Source organism: Penicillium brevicompactum (assembly GCF_028827555.1).
Source record: "Penicillium brevicompactum strain IBT 35665 chromosome Unknown utg000002l_segment0_segment0, whole genome shotgun sequence".
NCBI classification, from domain to species: domain Eukaryota; kingdom Fungi; phylum Ascomycota; class Eurotiomycetes; order Eurotiales; family Aspergillaceae; genus Penicillium; species Penicillium brevicompactum.
In genome coordinates this window covers 1,019,569-1,043,190 of record NW_026623205.1, presented here as the reverse complement: position 1 = coordinate 1,043,190, position 23,622 = coordinate 1,019,569, and the positions used below count along the sequence as shown (strand labels likewise).

General features: G+C 46.9%; 12 protein-coding genes across 12 annotated transcripts; 7 read left to right on the top strand and 5 right to left on the bottom strand.

The window, feature by feature from the left end:
- Positions 1-54: 54 nt before the first annotated feature.
- On the bottom strand, positions 55-2,798 carry N7506_003193 (uncharacterized protein; the record flags this gene model as incomplete). Its single annotated transcript, XM_056952488.1, has 7 exons — positions 55-204; positions 259-807; positions 857-1,047; positions 1,097-1,928; positions 1,982-2,100; positions 2,152-2,255; positions 2,347-2,798. The coding sequence occupies 7 exons, from the start codon at positions 2,796-2,798 to the stop codon at positions 55-57; spliced, it is 2,397 nt and encodes a 798-aa protein (XP_056814180.1).
- Positions 2,799-3,403: 605 nt separating this feature from the next.
- On the top strand, positions 3,404-3,796 carry N7506_003192 (uncharacterized protein; the record flags this gene model as incomplete). Its single annotated transcript, XM_056952487.1, has 1 exon — positions 3,404-3,796. One exon carries the CDS (start codon positions 3,404-3,406, stop codon positions 3,794-3,796), a length of 393 nt encoding a protein of 130 aa, XP_056814179.1.
- A 245-nt stretch (positions 3,797-4,041) lies between these two features.
- N7506_003191 (uncharacterized protein) lies at positions 4,042-4,440 on the bottom strand (the record flags this gene model as incomplete). Its single annotated transcript, XM_056952486.1, has 2 exons — positions 4,042-4,314; positions 4,369-4,440. 2 exons carry the CDS (start codon positions 4,438-4,440, stop codon positions 4,042-4,044), a joined length of 345 nt encoding a protein of 114 aa, XP_056814178.1.
- A 1,308-nt stretch (positions 4,441-5,748) lies between these two features.
- Positions 5,749-7,255, bottom strand: N7506_003190 (uncharacterized protein; the record flags this gene model as incomplete). The annotated part of the gene is made up of 3 exons (XM_056952485.1): positions 5,749-6,268; positions 6,331-6,724; positions 6,796-7,255. The coding sequence occupies 3 exons, from the start codon at positions 7,253-7,255 to the stop codon at positions 5,749-5,751; spliced, it is 1,374 nt and encodes a 457-aa protein (XP_056814177.1).
- A 490-nt stretch (positions 7,256-7,745) lies between these two features.
- N7506_003189 (uncharacterized protein) lies at positions 7,746-8,015 on the top strand (the record flags this gene model as incomplete). The annotated part of the gene is made up of 1 exon (XM_056952484.1): positions 7,746-8,015. The coding sequence occupies one exon, from the start codon at positions 7,746-7,748 to the stop codon at positions 8,013-8,015; it is 270 nt and encodes an 89-aa protein (XP_056814176.1).
- Positions 8,016-11,821: 3,806 nt separating this feature from the next.
- On the bottom strand, positions 11,822-12,975 carry N7506_003188 (ribonuclease III; the record flags this gene model as incomplete). Its single annotated transcript, XM_056952483.1, has 2 exons — positions 11,822-12,808; positions 12,868-12,975. 2 exons carry the CDS (start codon positions 12,973-12,975, stop codon positions 11,822-11,824), a joined length of 1,095 nt encoding a protein of 364 aa, XP_056814175.1.
- A 227-nt stretch (positions 12,976-13,202) lies between these two features.
- On the top strand, positions 13,203-13,709 carry N7506_003187 (mitochondrial 37S ribosomal protein mS33; the record flags this gene model as incomplete). Its single annotated transcript, XM_056952482.1, has 4 exons — positions 13,203-13,235; positions 13,308-13,516; positions 13,572-13,621; positions 13,681-13,709. 4 exons carry the CDS (start codon positions 13,203-13,205, stop codon positions 13,707-13,709), a joined length of 321 nt encoding a protein of 106 aa, XP_056814174.1.
- Positions 13,710-14,304: 595 nt separating this feature from the next.
- On the top strand, positions 14,305-16,035 carry N7506_003186 (U2 snRNP complex subunit CUS1; the record flags this gene model as incomplete). The annotated part of the gene is made up of 1 exon (XM_056952481.1): positions 14,305-16,035. One exon carries the CDS (start codon positions 14,305-14,307, stop codon positions 16,033-16,035), a length of 1,731 nt encoding a protein of 576 aa, XP_056814173.1.
- A 586-nt stretch (positions 16,036-16,621) lies between these two features.
- N7506_003185 (uncharacterized protein) lies at positions 16,622-16,987 on the top strand (the record flags this gene model as incomplete). Its single annotated transcript, XM_056952480.1, has 1 exon — positions 16,622-16,987. The coding sequence occupies one exon, from the start codon at positions 16,622-16,624 to the stop codon at positions 16,985-16,987; it is 366 nt and encodes a 121-aa protein (XP_056814172.1).
- A 42-nt stretch (positions 16,988-17,029) lies between these two features.
- N7506_003184 (uncharacterized protein) lies at positions 17,030-18,191 on the top strand (the record flags this gene model as incomplete). The annotated part of the gene is made up of 2 exons (XM_056952479.1): positions 17,030-17,879; positions 17,929-18,191. The coding sequence occupies 2 exons, from the start codon at positions 17,030-17,032 to the stop codon at positions 18,189-18,191; spliced, it is 1,113 nt and encodes a 370-aa protein (XP_056814171.1).
- Positions 18,192-18,653: 462 nt separating this feature from the next.
- Positions 18,654-19,484, top strand: N7506_003183 (uncharacterized protein; the record flags this gene model as incomplete). Its single annotated transcript, XM_056952478.1, has 5 exons — positions 18,654-18,675; positions 18,724-18,782; positions 18,838-18,904; positions 18,958-19,163; positions 19,218-19,484. The coding sequence occupies 5 exons, from the start codon at positions 18,654-18,656 to the stop codon at positions 19,482-19,484; spliced, it is 621 nt and encodes a 206-aa protein (XP_056814170.1).
- An 831-nt stretch (positions 19,485-20,315) lies between these two features.
- N7506_003182 (integrase zinc binding domain-containing protein) lies at positions 20,316-21,781 on the bottom strand (the record flags this gene model as incomplete). Its single annotated transcript, XM_056952477.1, has 4 exons — positions 20,316-20,754; positions 20,810-20,962; positions 21,010-21,240; positions 21,294-21,781. 4 exons carry the CDS (start codon positions 21,779-21,781, stop codon positions 20,316-20,318), a joined length of 1,311 nt encoding a protein of 436 aa, XP_056814169.1.
- Positions 21,782-23,622: the final 1,841 nt, after the last annotated feature.

Here is a 23,622-nt window from a genome sequence, read left to right as displayed (position 1 = left end):
TCGGGGCCTCTGATGGACAACGGAATGACCTGCTGAGGTTTACAGTCTATGCCGTTAGACATACATTCCGTCAACGGCGCCCTTCCTGCCAAATTCTTTCGAGAACTTCTTGTTCGATTCCGCTGCTGACTCCAGATACTTATAGCTGACCTGCGCGGCATCTGCCTCAGCAAGAGCATGTGCAATTGCTGCAATATTTTTGATCTAATTGACCGGGAGTCAGCAAGTTACATATCTGCGCAACAAGATCAAAATTACCTCTCGTCCATTGAGAGCCAAAGACTCCAAATGCTGAATGTCGTCCTCCTCAACCACAGCGGGTCCTTGCATTTTTCGGGCTTTGGCCAAGAAGGTGGACCAGAGACCCCTGCGGAAGTCTCTTGTTAAATCCTGGTACTCAATTATCAAATGAGTTCGGCTCAGAATTGCCTCATCGAAACGTCTGCCCCGATTTGAGGTCAAGAAAAGCATTCCCTGGTAATACTCAAGCTTTCGGAGGAAAACCGTGACCAGGCGATTGTGACTATCATGGAGCTCGCTTCGACTCGCCATGAACGCATCCGCCTCGTCCAAAAGAAGAATGGCATTGAAATGCTTTGCAATTTTGAAGATGATTTCAAGTTGCGATTCAAGTGCGTGGGAGTCCCCGTGGTCGACAACAAGCTCACCCGCAGATATCTGAGAAGGTGGAAGGTCAGCTAGGTCGATCATTGCACGGAATAGATTCTTGATACCGAGTATAGAGGTAGCTTGAAATACTCCGACGTCGCCTCGACAGTAAAAGTCTTCCCGACGCCTGGCGGACCACTAACACAAGTCAGTTGAGGATTTTGCAGGGCTTCTGTGATTCGCCGACATACTTCAGCAGCACATTGAGCCCTTGGCCTTTGCCGTCGATCACGTCGTCAAAAGGTACGATGGGTATGAGACCTAGACGCGTTTTTGCCAGCGACAAGAGCATTTTCTTGGTCTCCGGTGGAATCTGAAGGCAATCGAATGATTCAGGTGACCAGTCAACTTTCCTAAGAGCACTGATTGCACATTCCACTGTAATCTTATTAGCCCGAAGCTAAAACTTCTCAGTGGTGTCACATACGGAACATTTTCTCCTTGAAATTAAAACAGCAAACTGTTGGGCAGGCGACTAATAAATCAGCCTCGTTCAGCCTTTGACCATCCACGCCGTCTCCTCGCATTCTCTCCTTCTCTCGCTCACGATCCTTCATGAACATAGCGCCTAAATCAATGACTGCCATCCCGTCCTTTTCTTTTACCCCTATGTCACGGAGTGATGGTCGGGAGTAGTTCGGCTGCATTTCATGGAAAAACGCGGCGTCCACCGCTACTCGACTGTTGATGTTGACTTTGAAAACCTTCCCCTTGTTCATAACAAATGCGTTGCCTTTACAGTGCCGAATGTGCGAGCCGGCCAAATCTCGAAACTTTTGGCCTCTTCCGACCAGGTCTTTCCGGACTTGCTCGTGACTTGGATGGTGGCGAAGAGGGAAGGCTTCAAGGCTCTCGATCGGCTTCGACCCTCGGAACTTTGCCACGCGTAGAAAGATACCGGCCTCGCCGAATTTGACTCCGTCATAATCAATGAATCGGCATTCAAGGTTGAACCAGGTCTCATCGTTCTGTGTGATCTCTTCCCCAGCGTCGAATATGACACACCGTGGCTCTTTTGTACCAAAGCATGTCGCAAAAACATGGGAACCTGGTTTAAAAAGTGCCCAAAGAAGATCGTAAGTAATGTGACTGTGCTGCAGCATTGACTCGAGACGCTGCGAGATGGCTGAATATGCTTGCTTGAGGTGGTCGATGAGCAAGCGGAGGTGCTGACGTGATAATTCACAGTCTAGGTTGTTCATGTTTTCAGCATATATTCCAAGCTCTGGGAGAAAATGGAAAAGAATGTTTTGTTCAATCTGTATTAACGTCAGCAGCAATTTCTCATGATATAATACTCTATTTCAATTACCGATGGCTTGTCCTCCATCAGGCTGGTGGCCTTGATATCGTACAGTACCCCTCGCAGGATGTCGCGCAAGCCTTCGGATTTAATATCTATGTATGGGGTCACCTCCTCGGAATTCCGGTCTGATAATAACATTAGTATGGATTCAGTCATTTAGTAACGACATTACATACCAACACGCTCACGGACAACAAATGCATATTCAGCATAGTCGTCCAGACAGCCGCTGCTCTCGGTGGGTTCGGCGATCTTGTAATTGCATGCTTCTTTGTCCCAGCTATTTCCACGTCAGAAAACTTCTTTTTGGAAGTGAGAGGAGACTGAAGTAAGGGAGTTGACTGGGCCACAGGGCTTAGCTAGCGACATACGTTTCCTTGACTGTCTTGAATTGGGGTGCAGACGCCCACTTCTCAAATGACTGGAAGTCCTCAGGTGTTGTACAGATGGGCTGCTCGACGTCAAACCCATCTGGCCCAGGAACCTTCGCCCGTTCATCGCTTGCAGAAGATTGAGCAGGCTTATTTGCCAATGAAAGCTCAAGTGAAACACAGTCCAGTGCCTGTCGAATCTTGTCAAGCCCTGGTAGGCACTGGTCCTGGGAGACAGGAGTGTTTGGGGGTTCTTGGTTGGTTTTATCGAGCATTCTCTCAAGTAACACGCCAAAGAGATGTTTCAGGTCTTTCACGATAGCCTGAGACGTGGCTGTCTCTTTCGTTGGGCTACCTGGGGGGGTCAGGCCTTGGTGACAAGGAAAAGACTTTTTCAAAGCCAGGTCGTGCTCAAAGGAAGGCATATCCGGGCTACTCTCAGCAGGTGCCATGTTGTTTGATTCGGCCGATCGAATTGACAGGTACGATGAAGAAATGTTGAATCTGCGAGGTCAAACCCTGATGTGAATACGAATAATAATGCTATAAACCCGAGAGGTTACTCCCTTTTATACATTCGCCGCCTCTTCTTTGATTGTCTCGTTTCGTGAACAAAGGTGCAGCACTTGGCTGCATGTCCAGGGTGTTTGACTGTATCTGGTGGCAATCTAACCTGATTGATTTAACTGAACTGCATGCCCCAGGTGGCATTCTGCACTGGGAGTAGATATTGATCTGATTCGTTTTTATTAGCAAACATCCATTGGTCCAACCCTGTAACTAAGCAGGAGAAGAATCCCGTTACTAATCTGGCGGATAATTATTTTTAAAGCTCTATCGTTACCAGCGAACTAACACGGGCAAAGGCCCACTTTTACCCCGCAGTAACAGCCAATAAAGACAGGCTATAGGTGAAACCACTTGGATCCAATTAATTCCAAATGTATTAGTAGGTTTCCCCCTTTTTTCCAACTTTTTCCAATTGTTCCCTTCTTTATCCAATTAATTCCAATATTCTCCAACATACGTTGATCATCTCACGTCGAAGACAGACGCAATGGCATCGCTCTCCGTTGGATCGGCGATGGTCAAACTCTCGCACTTCGCAAACTTGACGAAGCATCGTATGGGACTCAAAACAATGGAGAAGAAACGCGTTGACGGGGCGTTCGAACTATTCGCCACTGGTCCACCTCCTGCTTCTTCCAAGGGCGCCAAACAGAAAATGCTGTATCTGGAGTTTCTTCAAAGAGTAAGGACTCTTGTCGGTGATGCAGGAGTTGTTTTCTGTGCTGCCGGACTTGGGCCCTCAGCTATTGCAAATATGAAAGACAGCGACCGAGTGTTCCTGGCATCCAGTCTAAAGGAGAAATGGCACACATTCGACACCGCTGTGTTCCAAGGAATTGCGGACGGCGTCTCGCAAGGTGAGCTTTTACTTGTACGTTGACGTTTAACACGACTGACGATTCTTGTTGAAGAAATTCCACTGGCTTCTCTTTCTGGAGACGTCTATGAACTCACGGCAGACGATATACAAAAAATTGCTGCAATGCCAGGCCAGATTTCTGGCAAGGTACGACTAACTGATACGTACAATAAATATGCATCGACATTTGTAACGATCCCAATCACCAGGGAACTCACGAATCTCTTGACCATCAATCGCCAAAGTATTTCTCAGTGACCTCTGTTTTACGAGCGTGGTCCTCCGATGGCGTAGCCAACTTGAAGAGAACCAGAAACTCTGAACCACCAGCCATCCCCCCAAGGCACCACAACAACGTAACCAGTCTCCTCTGTTCCAACCGTGTCAACATACGAGTCGTCATTCTTCTCGAATATATGCACCGCGCCTTGGTTGCCACCAACATTCACGACGATTGCCACACAGTCTCCTGGAGGATCTATTCGGGTTGCTGTCGGAAGAGGGGTCCATGTGATTTGTTTGCAATGAATGCCTTCCTTCTAAGATAGTATCAGTTTTGCAGGAACGTTTTCTCATTTCTATGTGATTCGTACATTCTGGATCGTTTCCAACATTTCTTGATCCGTAGAGGGCTGAAGTCTCAGTTTTGTGACAGTTTTAGCCATTTGGCTTAAAATGCGGTCAAAAAATATGACCGACTGTTGCTCAGCTGTAAGGTCTGGTAATCCCAATTTCAAGAGAAGAATGCTTGCCCTCCAGATATCTCCGATTTATCTGATCTTATTTGACTGTTTTTGGGGCAAAAGCTGAGACTTTCTTTGATCTCCTCATCGGGGTTTGAATTTCGAACCCAACGAACTGCGACGTGGAAGGTTTACGCCTGGAGATATTGAAACATGTGGTTAGATGAATCACAGGTCGATTTGGGCCAGCTTGGGTACCTGTACGTCGGGCCTCAAAGGGTAAGCCGAGGGTGATGCGAATCGCGGAAGATTTTCGTACTCCATGATGCTGCCCCGCGTCGTAGCAATGTATGCGCTAGGGCGCCAGTCAGGTGACACAGACATTCGGATAAATGATGTTCCTGGTTGCCTGACGAGCTTTCGCGTTATCTCGGAAGTAGTAGGCTATTTCACCCAACCTTTTGTCTCAAACCTCTCTTGCTGATTGCTGGTCGTTATAGGTACCCAATTAGTGAACCCACGGATTTACTGGAAGGAGCATCAGCAGGAGTTTCCCATACTCGCAAGCCTAGCACGCGATGTTCTTACAACTCCTGCTAGTGGTTCCGGCGTTGAGCGGCTATTCAACTCTGCTCGCGATATTTGTCATTACCGCCGAGGCTCGCTGAAATCCAAAACAATCCAGGATCTTATGTTGTTTATGTATACAACAAAGTTTGATATGGAATCTGAACAGCTTTCCTTGATGGATGATTACCTCACCACCCAAGAGACGCAAACAGCGAAAGAGGAAAAAGATGCTCGTAACGGAGAGTGTGAATTTGATCTCATCAGTGACAACGAGGATGAGCCTTCAGCAGTCATATCTCAGGTCGTCCAACCGGTCAGTGAGCATGCGCTTGGTAAAAGACCAAGGGCAGAAAACACCACAGAAGACGAAGAGCATGTGATTGAACTAGATGAAGAGTATGAAGTTCCTCTGCCTGACAATATCCATGCACAGGGAGAGAGTGGTACTCAGAGGCGTTCATCAGGACGGCTTCCAAAGCGTTCAAGGCGAGATGAAGATTTTGTGTATGAAAAGCCATAAAGTTAGCAGAATTAAGGATTTTGAATGGAATGATTTTTGATTTGACCTTTGAACTATTCCGTAAGCGAAATACTCAAAATTACAGAGTACACAAAGCCGCCCTCAATGCTTGTATTGAAACAGATGGCTACGGAGGATGTTGTATACAGCGCAAGGTCGACAGGTGCGAGCCAAGAAATATCCCGACAGCTTAGCCTCTCTCATTGGCGTTTCTTCGGTCTTCCAGACCGAGAGCTGACCTTGTGGCGTAATTTGGTTGAATAGTGAACTTGAAGGGATGACATGTTTCGACCTGGGAAGTGAGTCGTAATCTCAGACCATGACATTGCCTCTTTTTCTTTCAGCCGCACGAGCAGCGCATTCTCGTCCGACGTGTACGTGTGTTTCAAAGGGGGGATAACCGCCGTGTGGGCGGGAGGCAGCATCGGGCTAGGGTCGGGTACGAAAGTAAAGAAATATGCCGGTTTCAGACCAGTATTAGACTCGACCGTGAGGATAGCACTACCATGTACACCCTGGATAGCACCCGAGCGATGAGATGAAATGGGAACGGAAGATTCCGCAGGCTCGGAAAGTGGTCTGATTGAAGGTCTCCTTTTCTTCCTCTTTTGACACGGCTGTGCTGTGTCATAGGGGGTGTTCTCGTCTTGGTGGTCGCCGGTGCCTCGACCTGAGCGGAGTCGCTTCTTGCATATTGCCGCAGCGGCCCTTGTGCTTGTCCTGGCGGCTCCTTGTTTCCAGGACGTTGACGGGATAACCACAGCTATCGATGGGTAGCGCACGGGGGTTTGGAACTTGGTGTCGTTCGAGCTCGAGAAAGTTTTGATGTAGAGCGAGCCGTCGGCGGAGAGGTTGGCCTAGATCTGGCTGGCGTGTCTTCAGCAGTGCTGGGATCTTCAGCCCGCCCAGAAGCCTTGTTTGCCCTTGAGCATAGATTTCCACCTAAGTTAGATGTCTGACTCGGCTCCGAATCATTTTCGTAGTCCACACTGTCTGAATTGTCTGAGGGTTCCATGGTAGATAACTTCCGCTTGGCTGATTCTTGCTGAAAATCACCCACCACAGACAGGTTGCTAGAGACACAGTTCGCTTGTTCGGGTGTAGGCTCGGGTGCGGTCACACAGGGTGTGCACGATAGTTGAGAAGTCTCCATTTCCTGGGCATCAGGAACAGCGTCTACAATAAAAGAAAAAAAGTCAGACAATGAGAGAACAATGGCCGACTTTCAATGTGTTGAGCCAACTTACCCGGCAGATCATCTCCTCGCATATCAGGAGGGATAGGGTCTGGATGATTTAGCCCTGCAGGACACGAAATGGTTCTCGCGGGGTCTATCGATGGCACTGGCTCTGAGGAAGCCAGCGCAGTACTTCCACGATCCAACAGAATATCATCGGCAGCTGGTATATCTGTTGTCACTGGGGGCCCGACATCTTTCGTCATTTCAGGCGGAGTAGGTCCATAAACATGATTGATTTCGAAGTCAAATATGTTCCACTGATGAGTTGTACCGGTCAGTGGCGGTGTTTGTCCCAGGGGTGCCTCATAAGGTCCTGGACAGAAGCCGAGCCCAGTGGGAAAAGACTGCTGGAGGTACCGTGGCACATGAGCTGGGGCGTAGTTGGGGGACACGCTTTTTGCATTGGTAGAAAGCGGCGGGCGACTTGGGCCATGGTAGAACTCGATTTGATCAAGATCCACCCTCATTTCTCAGATAGTGGTAAGGCACGGCGGAGACAGGAGACACAACGGAGATAGGAACCAACAGATAATGACGCAAGTTTGCATAAGAGTGCAGCGGTCACTGGGCTGGTGTGTCCACGTCCGTTCTGAATCATATCCAAAGAATGGGAAAAAGAGGCCAGTCATCCTTTTAATACCCAGGTGCCGCCAGAGCATTACTAGCTGAGGAATCATGCAGTATATCGCCTTGCGGACCCCACACAACTGAGAACTGCGACAGCACTGCCTCGTTGATACTATTCGCTGCTTGCGTCGGGCGATCACTTGAGAATACTCCGGGCGACTCTAGCCAATCGGCCTGGTCAAAGGCCGCCTCGGGTACGTAGTAGCCACCGTGTAACGTTGCAGCCTTCAGGACACCTCAGCTGACAATTGATGGATTGGGAAGAGATTGACAGGAAAAATCCCTCAATCCGAGCGGCAGCCTACAATTCGCCGATCACGCAAGCCGGTCATGCAAGCCATCAATTTCATGGATGTTTGCGATGTCTCAGCTCAGCGCCAGAGCTCGTTGAGGCATTTTTGCGGTTGGATAGAGAGCGGAAGCGGATCCAGCGAGCGACTCACCGGCTATTCAATCAGTGGTCGGCTGAAAGAGCGAGATGGCCGTTCTGCGGCATTCGCGAACCGAAGCCTGGGACAAAGAGCGGCCCGTAGTCCTCCTACATTGCTCTTCAAATGTCCAGTTATCAAGCAGTCCGAGGGTGATGTCTACAACGGTTGAAACAGCGACTCTGTGTAGCGTACAGTACGAAGCCAAGAATATATTGGGCCATATAGAATTGGGAAATCAAGGGCGATCCCGGTGACTCGCATGGCCAGAGCGACCCGTTCGAATTTCCGCGAGTGGAGAAGCAGGCTGTGTTCAGGACCCTGAATTTTCAGCTGACAGGGGCCACGTCAGTCGACTAGGGAGTGGCGGCGTGGAAAACAATGGAAGTGGAAAGGGGAAAGGGTGTGGGAAGAAGGTAACCATTGTCGAGCGACGCACCGCTGGTTATATAGATGGCGGACGTCGCGAGACGGGCGGTGTGAGACGGCAGATCCCGATCGGGGCTAGCGTCAGGCGCCAAACCCGTTACGGACGGGCTAAACCCGGCGTGGACGGACGCGATCCCGGATCGGGCGGCGGTCCCACGGGCGCTAAACCCGACGGAGGGGCGCGCCGAAACAGGCGGCGGGCCAGCAAATCGCAATTCTACTTTTTTATTATATTTGCTATATTAAAGTTATATAATAGATTATGTAACTAATTATGTAACTAATTATGTAACTAATTTAATAGAGAACTAATATCTTTAAATGATTTATAAAAATTAGATATTTATATAGTAAAAATCAATATCTAAGAGGTTATTATATTAGATTGTATAGCTAGAGTAAACATAATTTTATTCCTATAGAAAATTTAAATAATTTAAATAATTTAACATTAGGTTCAATCTTCTATTAATACCTAATCATAAAGATGTATAATATTTTCAATGTAGAATATCTATCTTGGTTAGTATTAACTTATAAATACTATATATTTCTAATAAACTAATTTTAACAGTTATAAAACTTTGTTATTATATTAATATATAAAAGAAAAACATCCCTTTTTTTAGAATTTCTGAATATTTCCTATTTCTTATTATAATAATATAATATAAATATAAATATAAATCAAAATATAGATAAAAGATAATAATTTATTAAAATAATTTAATAACTTTATAAACATTCTATATTTTATATAAATTTAAACTTAAAGAAAAAGCTTAATAAGCTCCCTCTCTATAAGCCATGATCTAGGTTAAGCCTAAAGAATTCAACCACTAGTCTATTAAGAGTTAGGTTTCAAGCTCAGAGCTTAGGTTTAAAGTGAGACTTTATAAAAGTCTATTTAAAATATCTAATTTCTTATTATAATAAATATTTACTAAAATATTTACTAAATTTCTCAACTCCAAAATTGGAGCATAATACTTTTTTAAATAAAACTAAATTAATTCATTACTACCTTACAATAATTATTATAGCTATTATAACATCATATATAGACATTTATATATATACTATCAAATGACACTATTAAATGAATTTTATCTACCTTCTAAATAGGAGATAAAAATTATTTTTATTAAAATTTATAACTCCAAAATTAGAGCATAATATTTTTACAAACTAAAATTAATTTATTAATACTTTATACATAATTATATTACCTAATATGATATTTTATGTATATACTATTCTGTATACTCTATAATATTAAAGTATAAGAATAGTTTATTTTATTTTCTAAATAGGAAATAAATCAACATTAATAATTCTTCAAAAAATTCTAGAAACTAAAATTAAAAATAATTTTTCCTAAATAGGAAACATAATTTTTAATTCTTAAAATAGTAATTACCTAAAAAGATGATTATTCATCAATAATTTCTAGCTCATTCCAAAATTCTAAAATAAGTCATAATTTAATAAAACCTTTTTTGGCTTATTAAATTATACTTTTAAATACAAGATCATTCAAATATAAATATGACCTCGATCCCCAGGGTAAATTTTTTTTATCTATCATCGATCTCATAATATTATTATCTTATTCATCATCTTATTCATCATCTTATTCATCATCTTATTCATCATCTATTATTATGTGATAACCTTTATAGATATTAAAAAAATATCAAAAAAGAAAATATCTATTAATCTTATTGATAAACTATTTATATTATAATATAATAATATAGCTTTTTATTATTTTTTAATTCTAAACAAGTAATTAAACTGCTTTTACTCTATATAAAAGAAATTAATTATAAGATTAATTTTATATAAGATAATAATAAAAAAACTATACTATTATAAAGCTTACTACTATATAATATATTAAATACAAAGCTTCTAGTTTTAAAGAAAACTCTTAACAAGCTATTAGACTAGAACTTTATCTATACAAATAAATCTTTAGTTATTATATCTATACTTTTCATATAAAAACTAGATAATACATTATACTTTTATATTATTTACTATATATTTAATACTATTATAAAAAAAGATTATTATTTACTATTACTAATCTATAAGATATTAAATTAGATTAATAAAATGAAATAATTTATAAAACTTAATATCTTTATTATATTCTATAAGATTTATATTACGTTTAAAGATAAATAGTAATTAATTATTTTAGTTTTTCTTTACAAAAATATTATGCTCCAATTTTATTAATTTGAAAAATTTTAATAAAGTTTTCTAAAATAATTATCATAGCTCCAATGGGCTTATATGACATCTGATTGGTTAGCTCTTCTACCACTAGGCCCTTTTGGGACATACCAAACATCACGTGAGCTCATTTGCTCACAACACAACACGTGACTATTTTTTTTTTTTTTGGGGGCTGTCGCCCCCAGACCCCCAGCATTAACTAATTTCTAAATTCCTATCCTTAACGGTATTAATAAATTTCAACAATTTACCCTGTGTCGCAATTTGAAAGCCTGTCACTGCGTTCTGTAAGAACATACATGGCTCACTCTGCGTTCCGTCACAACTTAGCTGGGGGTCTAATCATTAATAGAGCTCCTCCAGGGCTTCTTTCCTCATTTAGTAGGCAAACAGGGCCCTAGTGGCCATATGGAACAACATCTACACCTCGATCCCGACATTATCAGCTCTCTTCTTCTTCCTTCCTTTCCCTAGATTAATTGTCATCGTTGTTACGGACCATCGAATACCCATTTTCTTTGATGATGTTGCCGACCTGACAAATAGTATGTTTACGGAGAGTTACACCTGCCAAAATAGTCAAAACGGTCAAAACGGTCAAAATAGCATACCAGGTCAAAACGGGGGCTGCTTTGACCATTCCTGCTTTGGTTAGAAGAAAATTCCTACTTGCCTTTTGGCTCGCGACTTTTGAAACGGACCTCCGTAGCCTCGACCCTGATCGCTACGCCAGGGGCAAAGACCACAAGCAAGGGTAGACCTCTTCAATGGGCCAGGTGCCCGGACACCAAGCCCAAAGGCCAACCCGTTGGTGAGTTGGGCTGGGCTTTGGGCTTCGTGGGCCGGTGAAGAGGTCTAAGCAAGCCGCACCTTGGAACTACGCTCGCTCAGTGACAGTCAGCTTATAACCAAGTCCTTCACCATACAATTCCAAGCCACAGAGGGGGAGGTAAGTTAAAATGGAAGACGAGGCGAGAGCAAAAGGTATGTGTGTTGTAAATGTACTACATCTCAAATACTCCGACAGAGTACACATTCATCGTAGGGGTCAAATATGAATTGGGTTTGGTAGTCACAGCTCCGAGCTCCGGGTTGAAACGAACGAGCTCGGATAATAGCCTGAAGCCTAAGCCACCAGAGTCAGGTCGGGTCAAATTTCGAGCTTACTCAACTCTGTAAATGCTAATTAGCAGATAAGACACTGGTTTTCTGCCTTCGTCGCCTCGTAAAATCCAGTAAATCTCTAGGTTGGCAAAGGTCAAACGCATATACTTGGGATATCCGGGTTTTCCGAAGACGTTGTTACATTGGTAATGTTGCAGACTGTTTCGCTGATATGATCTCAAGAACGAGAGATTCATTTTGCAGGACTTCTTTGGCAGCCTCGTCGCCCGCAGCCGCTTTGCTCAGACCCTGACCTGACCCAAGAAGCCTTTTATGCCATCCCCACCCGGTGAGATAAACAGCGATGAAGAAAGTTTGAGTGCCTCCTTTGTGCTGCATCGATGGACGGGCCTCGATGTATTCCAACTTCACATTCTTGCCCATGATCTTCTTCGCCAGGGCCTCCTTCGAACGTAACTCACCCGTCTGATGACCAAGACCGTTGAGAATAGGCATCCACAACTTGGTTAGCCAGGTTTCGGCTGATTGATATCCGCCAACTGGATCAGACAGTATGATTGCTGCAACGTATGCCTCAAATACGTCACCCTTTGTTTTAGTCCATCGCTTTGATGGGGTACTATAATCTGGCGGCGCAGAGACCCTGCGGTCAAACCCAAAGGACTCCGCAAACCCGGAGAGAGTTTCGTTTTTGACAAGAGTCTCCCGAATCTGCGATATTCTCCCCGCGGGTAACTTTGGAAACATCTTCCAGATGATTTTGGTTGCAATCAGCTCGATATATGCATCACCAAGGATTTCAAGCCGGTCATACGTCATCTCGCTATTGTTGCTCATAGCTGGGTGGGTAAAAACGGCACGCTCGAGCTTGTGATCCAGAATGGAGGGCGGTGCCAGCGTTTTGGATGTAGGACCTGAAGATTTGGTTGAATGAGTCCCCGGGAGGATTTTAGTTGGAGATTGTTTTCTGCTTCGAGAAAATGCGTCACTTAGATGAGAGACTGCACTCATAACCTCTGGATCAGCATTGGCAGCGTCCTCATCATTAGATATCTCCTGAACTAGTTGTTGAAGGAGCTGGAGCCGAGAACTGCTGTTTGATTGATCCACTGTACTCAGACTAGCAGATGAGCTTTGATCCGATGGAGATACCGAGTGAGAAAGCTGGATTGAGAGTCAGAGATTTCAGTCATGCAGTAGAGAATAAAGGAAGTGATATATACCTTTGATCTCTTTTGTGATGTATTAGTGATACTGGCGATGGATGCTGGTCTTTTCATATCTGGCCTTTCTTTGGAGACATGTGAGTCGGTCAAAGCTTTTGGCTCCATTGTGTGTGCTATGAAAAAGGAACAGGCGGGAGATGCTTGACGTATCTACTGAAGACTGCATGGCGATGAGCTCTAGCAGCAACATTTCTTTTTCAGGCAGGCGGTGTGTCACATGATCACCACAAACTTCACTCGGTATCGTCGATAAGGCTTGTCTCTCAGCTGTTGTCAACAATTGCCTTCATATGCTCCCTTTGCATATGAATTGTTCACCCATTTGAGACAAAATGGCACAAAGTCGGATTTTGGATCTCTTGAAGGTTGACAGACACCACCCTTCCACCCTTCCCTCCCCCCAATGACCACCACCCGCTGACCGCATTGTCGTTTAGACCCAATGCCGCATCTTCTCTCTCAATTACAACCCCGACCGCCTGCGACTCGGAAACAAGGTCTTGAGACAGCGCCTACGGGGTCCCACGCTTGCATCCTGGTATCCAAAGCAGACCATCCCTTTCCGCCGGTTACAGGACAGCTATAAACGGTTTGGATTGACGACCTTTGACGAAGATGAAGTCGACAGAGAAGAAGGAATTCAGGTGTATGTCTCACTCTGAACATCTTGGACATGAATGTGGACTAAACGTTGCCAATAGTACAAAGATGAGAGGAAAGGGCCGGCCGAAGAAGAAGCGAACCGCCGCAGGTAAGTTGGAGAATGGCCTCCTCGAAATGAGTAATAAACACGTTCTCACCACTGAACAGAGTCGAGGTCTTCCAGGAAGAAGAAATGATCTATTCTTCTGGGCCACCAAGCAATGTCAATCAGATGGGCATAGGCATACATTCACCACCCAACGTTTCATATTGGGCTTGTACAGTACTTTCACAATGCTGCGTTTGCTAGAAGCAGTTCTGTTAATCGTTCCATATTTTCTCTCCTGCCCTGCGAATGGGTTGGCCATAAAACCAAGTGTCTCATATATTATACACTATGATTTCGTATCCCCATGTGAAATGACATCTACCCGCCCACGCGAGCACCCCCTCCAAAACATATTGACATCGAGCATATGTTGGTGGGTAATAATTAGCAATTGCAGTAGAACTCATATGATTTGGTGTACAGCACTTTGTTCAGAGTACTCCGTCCTTGACACCCAGATGCGACAGGGAACCTTGAGGGGTCTCAAAAGGGAAGGCGGTGCCACACGTGACTAGATTTATTCGCTGCATATCAGTCTAAGCTGATCAGACCTCACTGGACTCCATAATCTTCTTCACTTGTCTTGAAAACTAATTTTCACTATCTTGCCACAGTTAATCCCCTTCCATTTTGATCAGGCTTTCACGCTGTCCGCGTGACTGCTGCCCATCTCAAAGGGGACCATGAATCCAAGCAAAAGCAAGAATCAGCTCAGACGGGCGAAGAAAAAAGCACAGAAGGCCGAGGTCAGTATGAAACCCACCATATCATTCAATTGCGCGTTTGATAGGAATCTCACAAATTTGAAGGCCTCCTTGCCCACCGAGAAACAGGAATCTCCAAAGTCACTCCCTCCCATTCCCACTCCAGAGGACGCGCCAGCCAACCCTAGCCATGACTTGCTTCTGGAACCGAGTGATCCTCTATGGGAGATGTACAAGGATGTTGCTGGGAAGTTCGATGAAACGACGACAGACAGCCTGCCCAAGGAGTCTGAGAAACCCGAGGTCTTTTTCGATGACGGCGATGAGATTCCCGACGAAGACCAAGAAGCCGAACCCAAAATCTCCAAGAAGAAGCGCAAGGAGATGAACAAACTTTCAGTGGCTGAGTTGAAGGCAATGGTTCGCAAACCCGAAATTGTTGAATGGACAGACACGTCTGCGCCCGACCCTCGACTTTTGATCCACATTAAGGCACATCGCAACGTGGTTCCAGTCCCCGCTCACTGGTCGCTCAAACGAGAGTATTTGTCCTCCAAACGAGGAGTGGAGAAAGCACCATTCGCGTTGCCAAAGTTTATCCAGGAAACCGGAATCTCGGAGATGCGCGATGCCGCGCTAGAGAAACAGGAGCAGTCTTCCTTGAAACAGAAACAAAGAGAGAGGGTCCAACCCAAGATGGGCAAGTTGGATATTGATTACCAAAAGCTCTACGAGGCATTTTTCCGATGTCAGACCAAACCGGAACTGACTCGTTATGGGGAGATTTACTACGAAGGGAAAGAGTACGAGACAAACCTCAAGCACCTCCGTCCCGGCGAAATTAGCGACGAACTGAGGGAAGCCTTGGGCATGGCCCCCGGAGGACCTCCACCCTGGCTCGTCAACCAGCAACGATTCGGCCCTCCGACATCATACCCTGCCCTGAAGATACCAGGTCTCAATGTACCACCCCCAGCCGGCGCGCAGTGGGGATACCACCCGGGTGGATATGGAAAACCACCAGTGGATGAACACAATCGTCCCTTGTGGGGTGGTGATCTGTTCGGTGTCGTAATAGCTGGACAGAACGCGCAGCAAGGAGAGCCAGTCGAAAAGGATCTGTGGGGCGAACTGCAAGAATCGGAGGAATCCGAAGCGGAGAGTGAAGAGGAGGAGGAGGAAGACGAAGAGGATGAGGACGAGGATGAGAGTACAGATCCCCGCTCTCCCGGTGGCCCGGAAGCTCCCCGTGCCATGGACCCGGTAGCACCACCTGAGTTCCTCGGCGCCGAAAATGTCTCCGGGGAATTTGACGTTCGCAAGCCCCACCGGGGAACCGAAACAGAAGAATATGGACAGCCTCGAAGTGCATACCAAGTGATACCAGAAAGACAAACACACGTTGAAGGATTCTTCGGTGGTGATAGGGCATACGATTTGAGTGGGTCGGCACCTAAACACCCGGTTCTTGGAGCGGATGACCAGAACCGCAAGCGCAAGAAGCCCGGGGATGTTGAGGTTTCCGTCGACCTGGATGCCATTCAATCTGGCGATGGAATCAGCAAAGAGAATCTCCAGAACATGTACGAGGCACAGAGACAACAGCAGAACCAGCCGAGTTGGGGATTCCAGGAAGACCTCAGTGATATGATCGCACAGGAGAGCCGCAAGAGATTGCGCAAGGAAGAAGAGCGACGAACCAAGCCTTGATCAGGCGGTTCTTTCATGGGCATCGGGCGTTTATCTGGTTTATTTTCCACTTGTGTATGACCTTTGTATGAGGAGTAATGTACTTTAGATTCCACCGTGAGGATACATTGGACATTAGGCCTTGATAATCCTGTAATTCTCCAGATTCCCTTTCGGAAGAATCAGAATCGATAGATTCAGACAACCCAGGGAGACCACTGTGTGAAGTAGCCGCATGGGGGGTCTGTTTGTGGATCTATATACGGGGCACTCTGGTCGGAGGGGATGTATGCAGTAGTTCACTCCGGAGTGCTCTGTATGTGTAGTTTATAACTAAATAGTTACCCTAAGTGGAAATTTGGAGTACGTAATCAAATGATTGGGCCCGGGGCTTAGTGGCTTTCCGAAAATGGCTTAGTTTGACCTTTAACCATCTCGATCGGTCTCCCAACTCCTTCAATCCTTAAGACTCAAGATACAAACCTCTCGATTCGATCTACTTTAGATCTTGGAAGTGCGGGCTTGTTTTAGTCGCTGTGGGCTGTCTTTTTTCCTAGTTCCTGGCCCCTGAGCATCATGGATTGGGATCGCAGAAGGTTTGTCGCTCATGGGATCTTCAATCACCACAACTTTTCTGACTTTTTCTCCCTCAAATCTAGATTTGAGGATCGAAGAGGAGGCGAGAGTTATCGGCCCGCGGAGAGAACTGGCCGTTCACCTTCTCGTGGATATGAGATTCGTCGCCGCTCGCCACCACGCACACGCTCTCCTCGACCACGAAGTCGTTCCCGACCGCAGGCCGATACATGGGTCCCACCATCTAATAGAGGTTATGGACGACCGCGAAGTCGCTCTCCACCGCCATATCGGCGCCGCTCGCGCACTCCACCCACCAGAACTTTCGGGCCAACTTCTTACGACCGTAGGAGATCTCCACCCAGAAGATTTTCACCCCGAAGAGATGAAAGGATGAGATCGCCGCCGCAATCCTGGCGCTCAAAGTCTCCTTATAGCGATGGGAGGTCACGCGATGCGTCTTGTGCTCGTACCAGTCCGAGGCGACCTCGCGACACAACTCCAAGTAGCCAGACCTTCCGACCCGCTAGGCGAGATCCCCCTACCGGCCCGAGTATCGACAAATTCTCGAGGCCACCCTCCCCCTCGAGCACTGCCAGATACCTCCCTACCGCAGGGTCCATCTCATGCCCCTCGCCGGGAACATATTTCGGATGGGGTGAGTCATAATAGGACTTCGTCACCACCAAAGCTCACTTCGCCCCCGACCACCCTAGCCTTGTCGGGTTCAGAGCCACGCCGCTCACCTCTAGGTGCAGAGGAGCCAAATTTCATACCACAAGGGCCCCGGGCCCGCTCTCCAATTCACCCAATACCCCCGTCGCGTTTCTCGAAACCCGCAAGTCGATCCCCTCATCTGGATCAGCATCAAGATTCGGATGCTCCCCTCCCTCCAAAGCGGATTGATCACGACGATCGTGATGCGATGACTCCCCCTTCTCTTGACCAAGGTCAGCCTCCACCAAGCGGGCCTAGAATGAGTGGAAGTGTCCCAACACAACCGAAGAATCACAGTGCTGGACCGGTTTCACAGCCACCATCCGGTCCCTACCAGGGACCAAGACCACCATCTCACCAGCATCGTGCCTCTCCAAACGTTTCTATGCTCTCGGCCCCGACGCGTCCTCGTCGTGGACCCAGCTCACGGGAACCTTGGACGGGACCCCCGTCGAGCCGTCGTGGATCGGCTGCTCTCTCCCACGGTCCACCCGTCGGTCCTCGTGCTTCCTTCTCGCCGCCTACAGCTGGTGGTGGGGGGATTCCGCCAGTCAACCCCCCGGCAACCGAGCGTCTCTACCCCTCAACCCTCGACACATAGGGGACCGAACTATTTAGCAGGTGTCAGTGCTCTTATACCAGAAGGGAAGAGCTTCTCAAACTTCCTGGATCCCGCTGTGGAGAAGCGGCTGTGTCAACTTGAAACAGACAGAGAAAAGCTTCTGGAACAAATCGCAGAAACGCAGCGAACCAAGCGCGTGGAACTTCGTGACTGGGATCGCCTCGATCGCGAAAGTGCCATTTGTGCCCTCAAAAGTGAATTGGCCGAAGGTCATCTCCAACGAATGGCCGACGAGAGCATTGGAGGAGGGATACTCTTCTAACTTCCAAAGCACCAGCATGTATTATTATTTTTACGAGATGATGACTTTGTATAATTCCAAGACTGTTAATGAGCTCAGTTCGTTTCCTCATATGAATCTCGTACAGCTCTGGGGAGTCAAGGGGATCGGTATAGATCAATATAGATCGCGCAGGCAGAATGTACAGGAGTATACATGTACTCCGGACATGGGAGGCATGTCGTGAGGAATTCAATGTACATTGCTATACTTGGGACCAAGGTAGTTTTGCACGGAAACCACGCTGTTGCAGTACTTTCACAGATGTACTGCGGAGTACCCGGTACTGTAGGGGTAAATACATGTCGCGTACCTGCGATCTGCAAGTAATTTAACCCTTCCGCTTTCTGCCTCCGTGTCAACAACTTCATACTCCCGACCTCTGGGACACCTCCCATCCTCTTTCTTCCCTTCTATCTTCTATTCACTGGCTTCGTATTCACCATGAATCTCTTTCGGCTATTAGGTATGTCTGAAAATTATTCCAATACGAATCTTTATTGATCCGTCGCAGCCGATTTCTCCCACCTGGCGTCGATCTTCATGCTGCTCCAGAAGATGAAGACCTCGAGCGTATGTAGTTCCTCCAATTGAGTGTGGTCCTGTGCCCTGCTAACGAGATACCTAGAGCTGTTCCGGGTTGTCGTTCAAGTCGCAAGTGCTTTATCTCCTCGTGTTCGTCACTCGTTATCTTGGTGAGTTACTTTCCAATGATCGGCTCGTCTCTCATCGCTCATGCGCCTCTCAGACCTTTTCTGGACTTTCACCGAATCTCTCTACCTCACAACATTCAAACTTTTGTTCATCGGCTCCTCCGCCTACGTGATCTACCTCATGCTCAACGACTACAAGCCAACGCATGACCCCAACATCGATACTTTCAAGGTCCAATACCTGCTGGGTATTAGCGCCGTGCTCGCGATTCTTTTCCCACACGACTACCGAGTTTCCGAGGTATATCGACTCGCTTCGAAGCTGCGACCGAAATAATGAGCTAACCTCATCTAGATCCTCTGGACCTTTTCGATCTGGCTGGAATCAGTCGCTATCTTGCCGCAGCTCTTCATGCTTCAACGAACTGGGGAGGCGGACACGATTACCACCCACTATCTGTTTGCTCTGGGCCTATACCGGGCACTCTACATCCCCAACTGGATGTTCCGATACTTCACCGAGGCTTCGTTCCAACGTTCCTTCCAGCCTGTTCCCATTCTTGCAGGTATCATCCAAACCCTGCTTTACTCCGACTTTTTCTATATCTATTACAATAAGTAAGTCCTCTGGTCTGACAGCATGGTGGGCCAACACTGACATCGACGCTCTTCTGTCCAGGGTCCTAAAAGGCAAGAAGTTCTCGCTGCCTGTCTAGGATGCAATTTGTTGGAGCCAGAGGCAAAAATGAAGGCGTCCAAGACTTGATGAAATATCGTATCTATTCCCGAGAATGTGTATGTGACTTCATATCTGATGATGGCTCAATGAGTTCCTATACTTGCTCGGTGTGTTCAGAATACACCAAACACCGACTATGACCGTACGACCGCTTGAGCTCTTCATCGCTCAAGATCGATGCTTGCTGACAGTGGGCTACGAATTGATGTTCTCATGTTGAACGTGAGATTTAAATAGACCTGCAAGCAATTGCACAAACGCGAAGCTCGTGGATTGGTACTGGCCTGCCTCATCTTGCGTTGGAAATTCGCAAGACGTGTTGCTTCGTGTCAATGTGTTCCTGGTTCACGGGCCTCCACAGTGTGTCTACAAGCCTAGATAAGCTTATTTCAATTGACTTGCGCCAGCAAAATTTCCGCTCACACCATGGCAATCTTCTTTAAGGATAGACAGTAGCAGCATGACAGAAGACGTGGTCTTCGATCATAGTATAGGGGATGCAAAGGTGACTTGATAAATGGGTGTATTTGTGATCTTGATATTGTATCTTTTCGCGAAAATTTCCACGTTCCAAGCCCTTGGGCGTCCTGGCTCGACTGCAAATGCGTTGGAAGCCCCCTCCAAGACTTATGGCAACCAACTCCTTTCAAAGGCACTTTTTTCTACAGGGAAGAGTACAGAGTAATCTTCTCCCCTGGACATAACATGCGGCAATCAAAACTCTCTCTGGGATGGAGTATGTGTCGGCACATAACCAGTATAGCTCAGCTGCGATGGAGGAATAGATAGGTCAGCGGAGAAGGGATCCAATGTGTTGGCGATTGAATGTGAAAGGTTGCCCATGGAGCTTTGATACGACCGAACTCCATTTCCGAGAGTCGATCGGCCCTGTACACTTTGATGGCTGTCCAACCAGCCATTGTGACCATGTAAATGGCCAAAAAAGTCCGGAGTTCGATCAAGAGGCATTTGGCCACTAAAATTAGATTCGCGCCGCGAAATTGGGGGTGATGGAAGCTTTGGTGACCGAGGGACCATGTCCAGCCTAGGCGAGCTCCGGCGTGAATTGGGCGGAGTTAAACGTGAGCCTCCTCGTCGTACCTGGCAGGTTGGGCAGATCTTCACAAAGCGAGAGATCAGTTCCTTGGGAACCCTAGTTAACCGCGTCAACAGAGTACCCTTTGCATAGATATTGCATCGTTCCTTACCATGAATAGATCCTCCGGACCTGGGCAGAAGTCTTGTCACGGCCACCATGCTGGCATTGCTGATGGGCCTTGGTGAGAATTTTGAACAGTTTCTCCCGAATGGCGACAGGTTTGCCCTCATGACAGATCATTTTTCGATTCTTTGTGGCAATGCTAGATCAGCATTGTAGAATTATCTCGTCAGGAGGGGCGGCACCTACATCCGATGCTCCAATCCCCACTGCTTGTAGTTTGAACATTTTCTTGACCCAGAATCTGATGTGGTTAGCAAAGCATTCTCATCGAGCGATGTTTTGGAGAGCTTATACCGGAATTGAGCCGACTCGACCGCCGTGTCCTTTGGGTCAATCAACACAGTCCGGATATTCCGGGCTCTTTTAGCATAAATCAACGCCTTGTCTTGCTTCTTGATGGAGAGATCCTCGACATAGCTAAGAAGATAAGTCAGATTTACGAAACGTAGTAATATACCCGAGGGTCTCACTTCTGCATTAGCTGATCGAACTCTTTCACGTCGGGAAAGCCACTGAGTGGAGGCACCACCGCTTCGGATAGCAAAGTAGCCTCGTTGCGAGATTCTTGGCTTTCAATCTCTGTGTCACCCAGTGGATCGCGTGGCAGATACCTGGACGCTTGGAGGTATCGTGATTGAGTCACGTACTGTGGCGAATGGTGTAGCCTTGGATCATCCGGAGTTGTCATAGATGGGATTGAGTGCTCCGAGCTGTACTGTAAATGCTGTATCCCCGGAGACAGACTTGGATGTGGGCCGTAGGGCTGACCGAATTGGGAGCCGTAGGGATTGAAGGAATGCTGAGGAAAGTGGTATGAGCCTGATCCATGCGTGCTGAAATCGTGGGCTTCTTGCTTGAAGTCATGATTCTCTGGCTGGCCGTATGACCCAGGCACTGCCATTTGGTGATTCATGAGATATGCATCATTCCCTTCGTTGCGTCTTGCAAAGCTGCTCATAGCTGACGAGTTGCGGACGACCGAAGATTGAATGGGCAAAATCAATTCAGCTCGTTCCAGTTTGCTTCGAATCACAGAAGAATGGGAGTATGGCGGAAGATGATGTTTGATTCAAACGACAACGAGAGTGATTGATAACGACCGCGAGGGTGTAAGGTAACGCAGAGAGCTTGGTCACCCAGCTTTCGAAGCGAGGAATAACGGCCAAATGAAGCTGATAGAAGAGAAGTCAAGGTGTCGAAGACCACGGCTCAATGCAGTATAGTGAAGGAAAGGAAAGAAATAAGTCACTGGAGGCCCATCTAGAAACGGGATAGTAATTCTATTAAAAAGATCGGACGAATGTTGCAGGACTGACATGGCTAATGCCCAAGTGCACGAGACCATGTCGAAACAGAGATAGTGGACAGAAACAACAGAGGGCATCCCTGGAAGACGAACAGCAAATATTCCACAGAGAAAAAGAAATGGAGCCAGGCGAGTCGAGCAAAGCTCTGTAAGGTACGGGAAGCAAGTGTATTACCAAAGGTTGCAGGGGAGAGAGTGACATGGGTCCTGGAGGAAGAGAAGGGGGGAGAGAGCAAGGAAAAAAAAAACAAAAAAGTCCCCCCCAAAAAAAAAGCCGAGAGCAATAGAGTGGACTAGGATTCGTGGTCCATTCTTTCCGACCCGCCGAGGGTATTGTAGAGAGTAGACTGATACGACAGCGCACAGGTGATACGGATTCCTGCCTCGATGCCCTGGAGGTCAATCAGCGCCACCATTTGCCTCAGAGCCACGTTGGATGTGAGAGTGGACAGCCTACTCGAGGCACCCTATCGGAGACTGAGATGACCAGGGGTGGTAAAACATTCGACCTGGTTTGACCGAAAGTACGGGGGGCAAAGTCAACTCTCCCCGACTTTTCCTATACTTAGGCACAAGCCTTGGAATCTCCCAGGAAGCGCAGGAATCGGGGGATCTCTGTCTTTGTCTCTGCACGTTTGCCTCCGATCAAACAAAGTCGGCAGGAGATCTCGAGCGAAGAACCCCCCAGTCAAAAAGACAGAACATGCAAGTAGCCGTGCAAATTCGTAAGGAACATGGATTTGGATGTCCCACTTGGCGTCCCACTTGACGTCTCACTGGGGGAAGGGAGGGGGAGGACTTCTGCGAGCTCGAGGGAAGTACTCCGTAGACCGAAAAAGCAAAAGAAAATAATAGAAGAGAAAAAAGGAATAAAGTAAATTAAAAGACAAGAAAGGCATAGTCAAAGTCAACTCCCCCAAAAGAGGGAATTTGGAGCAAGATTCGATAGAGTCTTCTAGGGGACGATCCTTGTCGCATGCATGTTGTACGGTGTGTGGGCCATGTTGTCCGACAGCTTCACTGTTCCAGATACCAGTGAGCTTCCGCTTGCGTGTTTCGGGTTTTTGACGTGGCCATACATCAGAATGGAGGAAAGTGGCAGGAGATGTCAGCCAAGAGAGGGGGCGACAGAGCAAGGCGAACGATTGGATGAATTGAGTTGACAGGCGCATATGGGGGGCAATCAATGCATATCGGGACGGCAGGATTGCATGCGTTTGGCCCCAAGGTGAGACACCAACTCCATCGGACTTTGAGCGCCCAACACTTTCCCTCCTCAAGGTTCGGACCCTCGCAGGACAAAAGCAATCGTAACCCGGCCCAGTCGAAAACTGCTAAGGGGGAAGTGTACAATCTAGCAGCCGGTGTCACTCTGCTGCTTCCCGTGGATCTTCTCCATGTTCCCGGAAATGGTCTGCATAGGGGCTATCGGTATCCCCCCGAGTCCGAGGTGTTTCGTCTCCTTTTGACTCGCATCGATCTGCATCATGGAT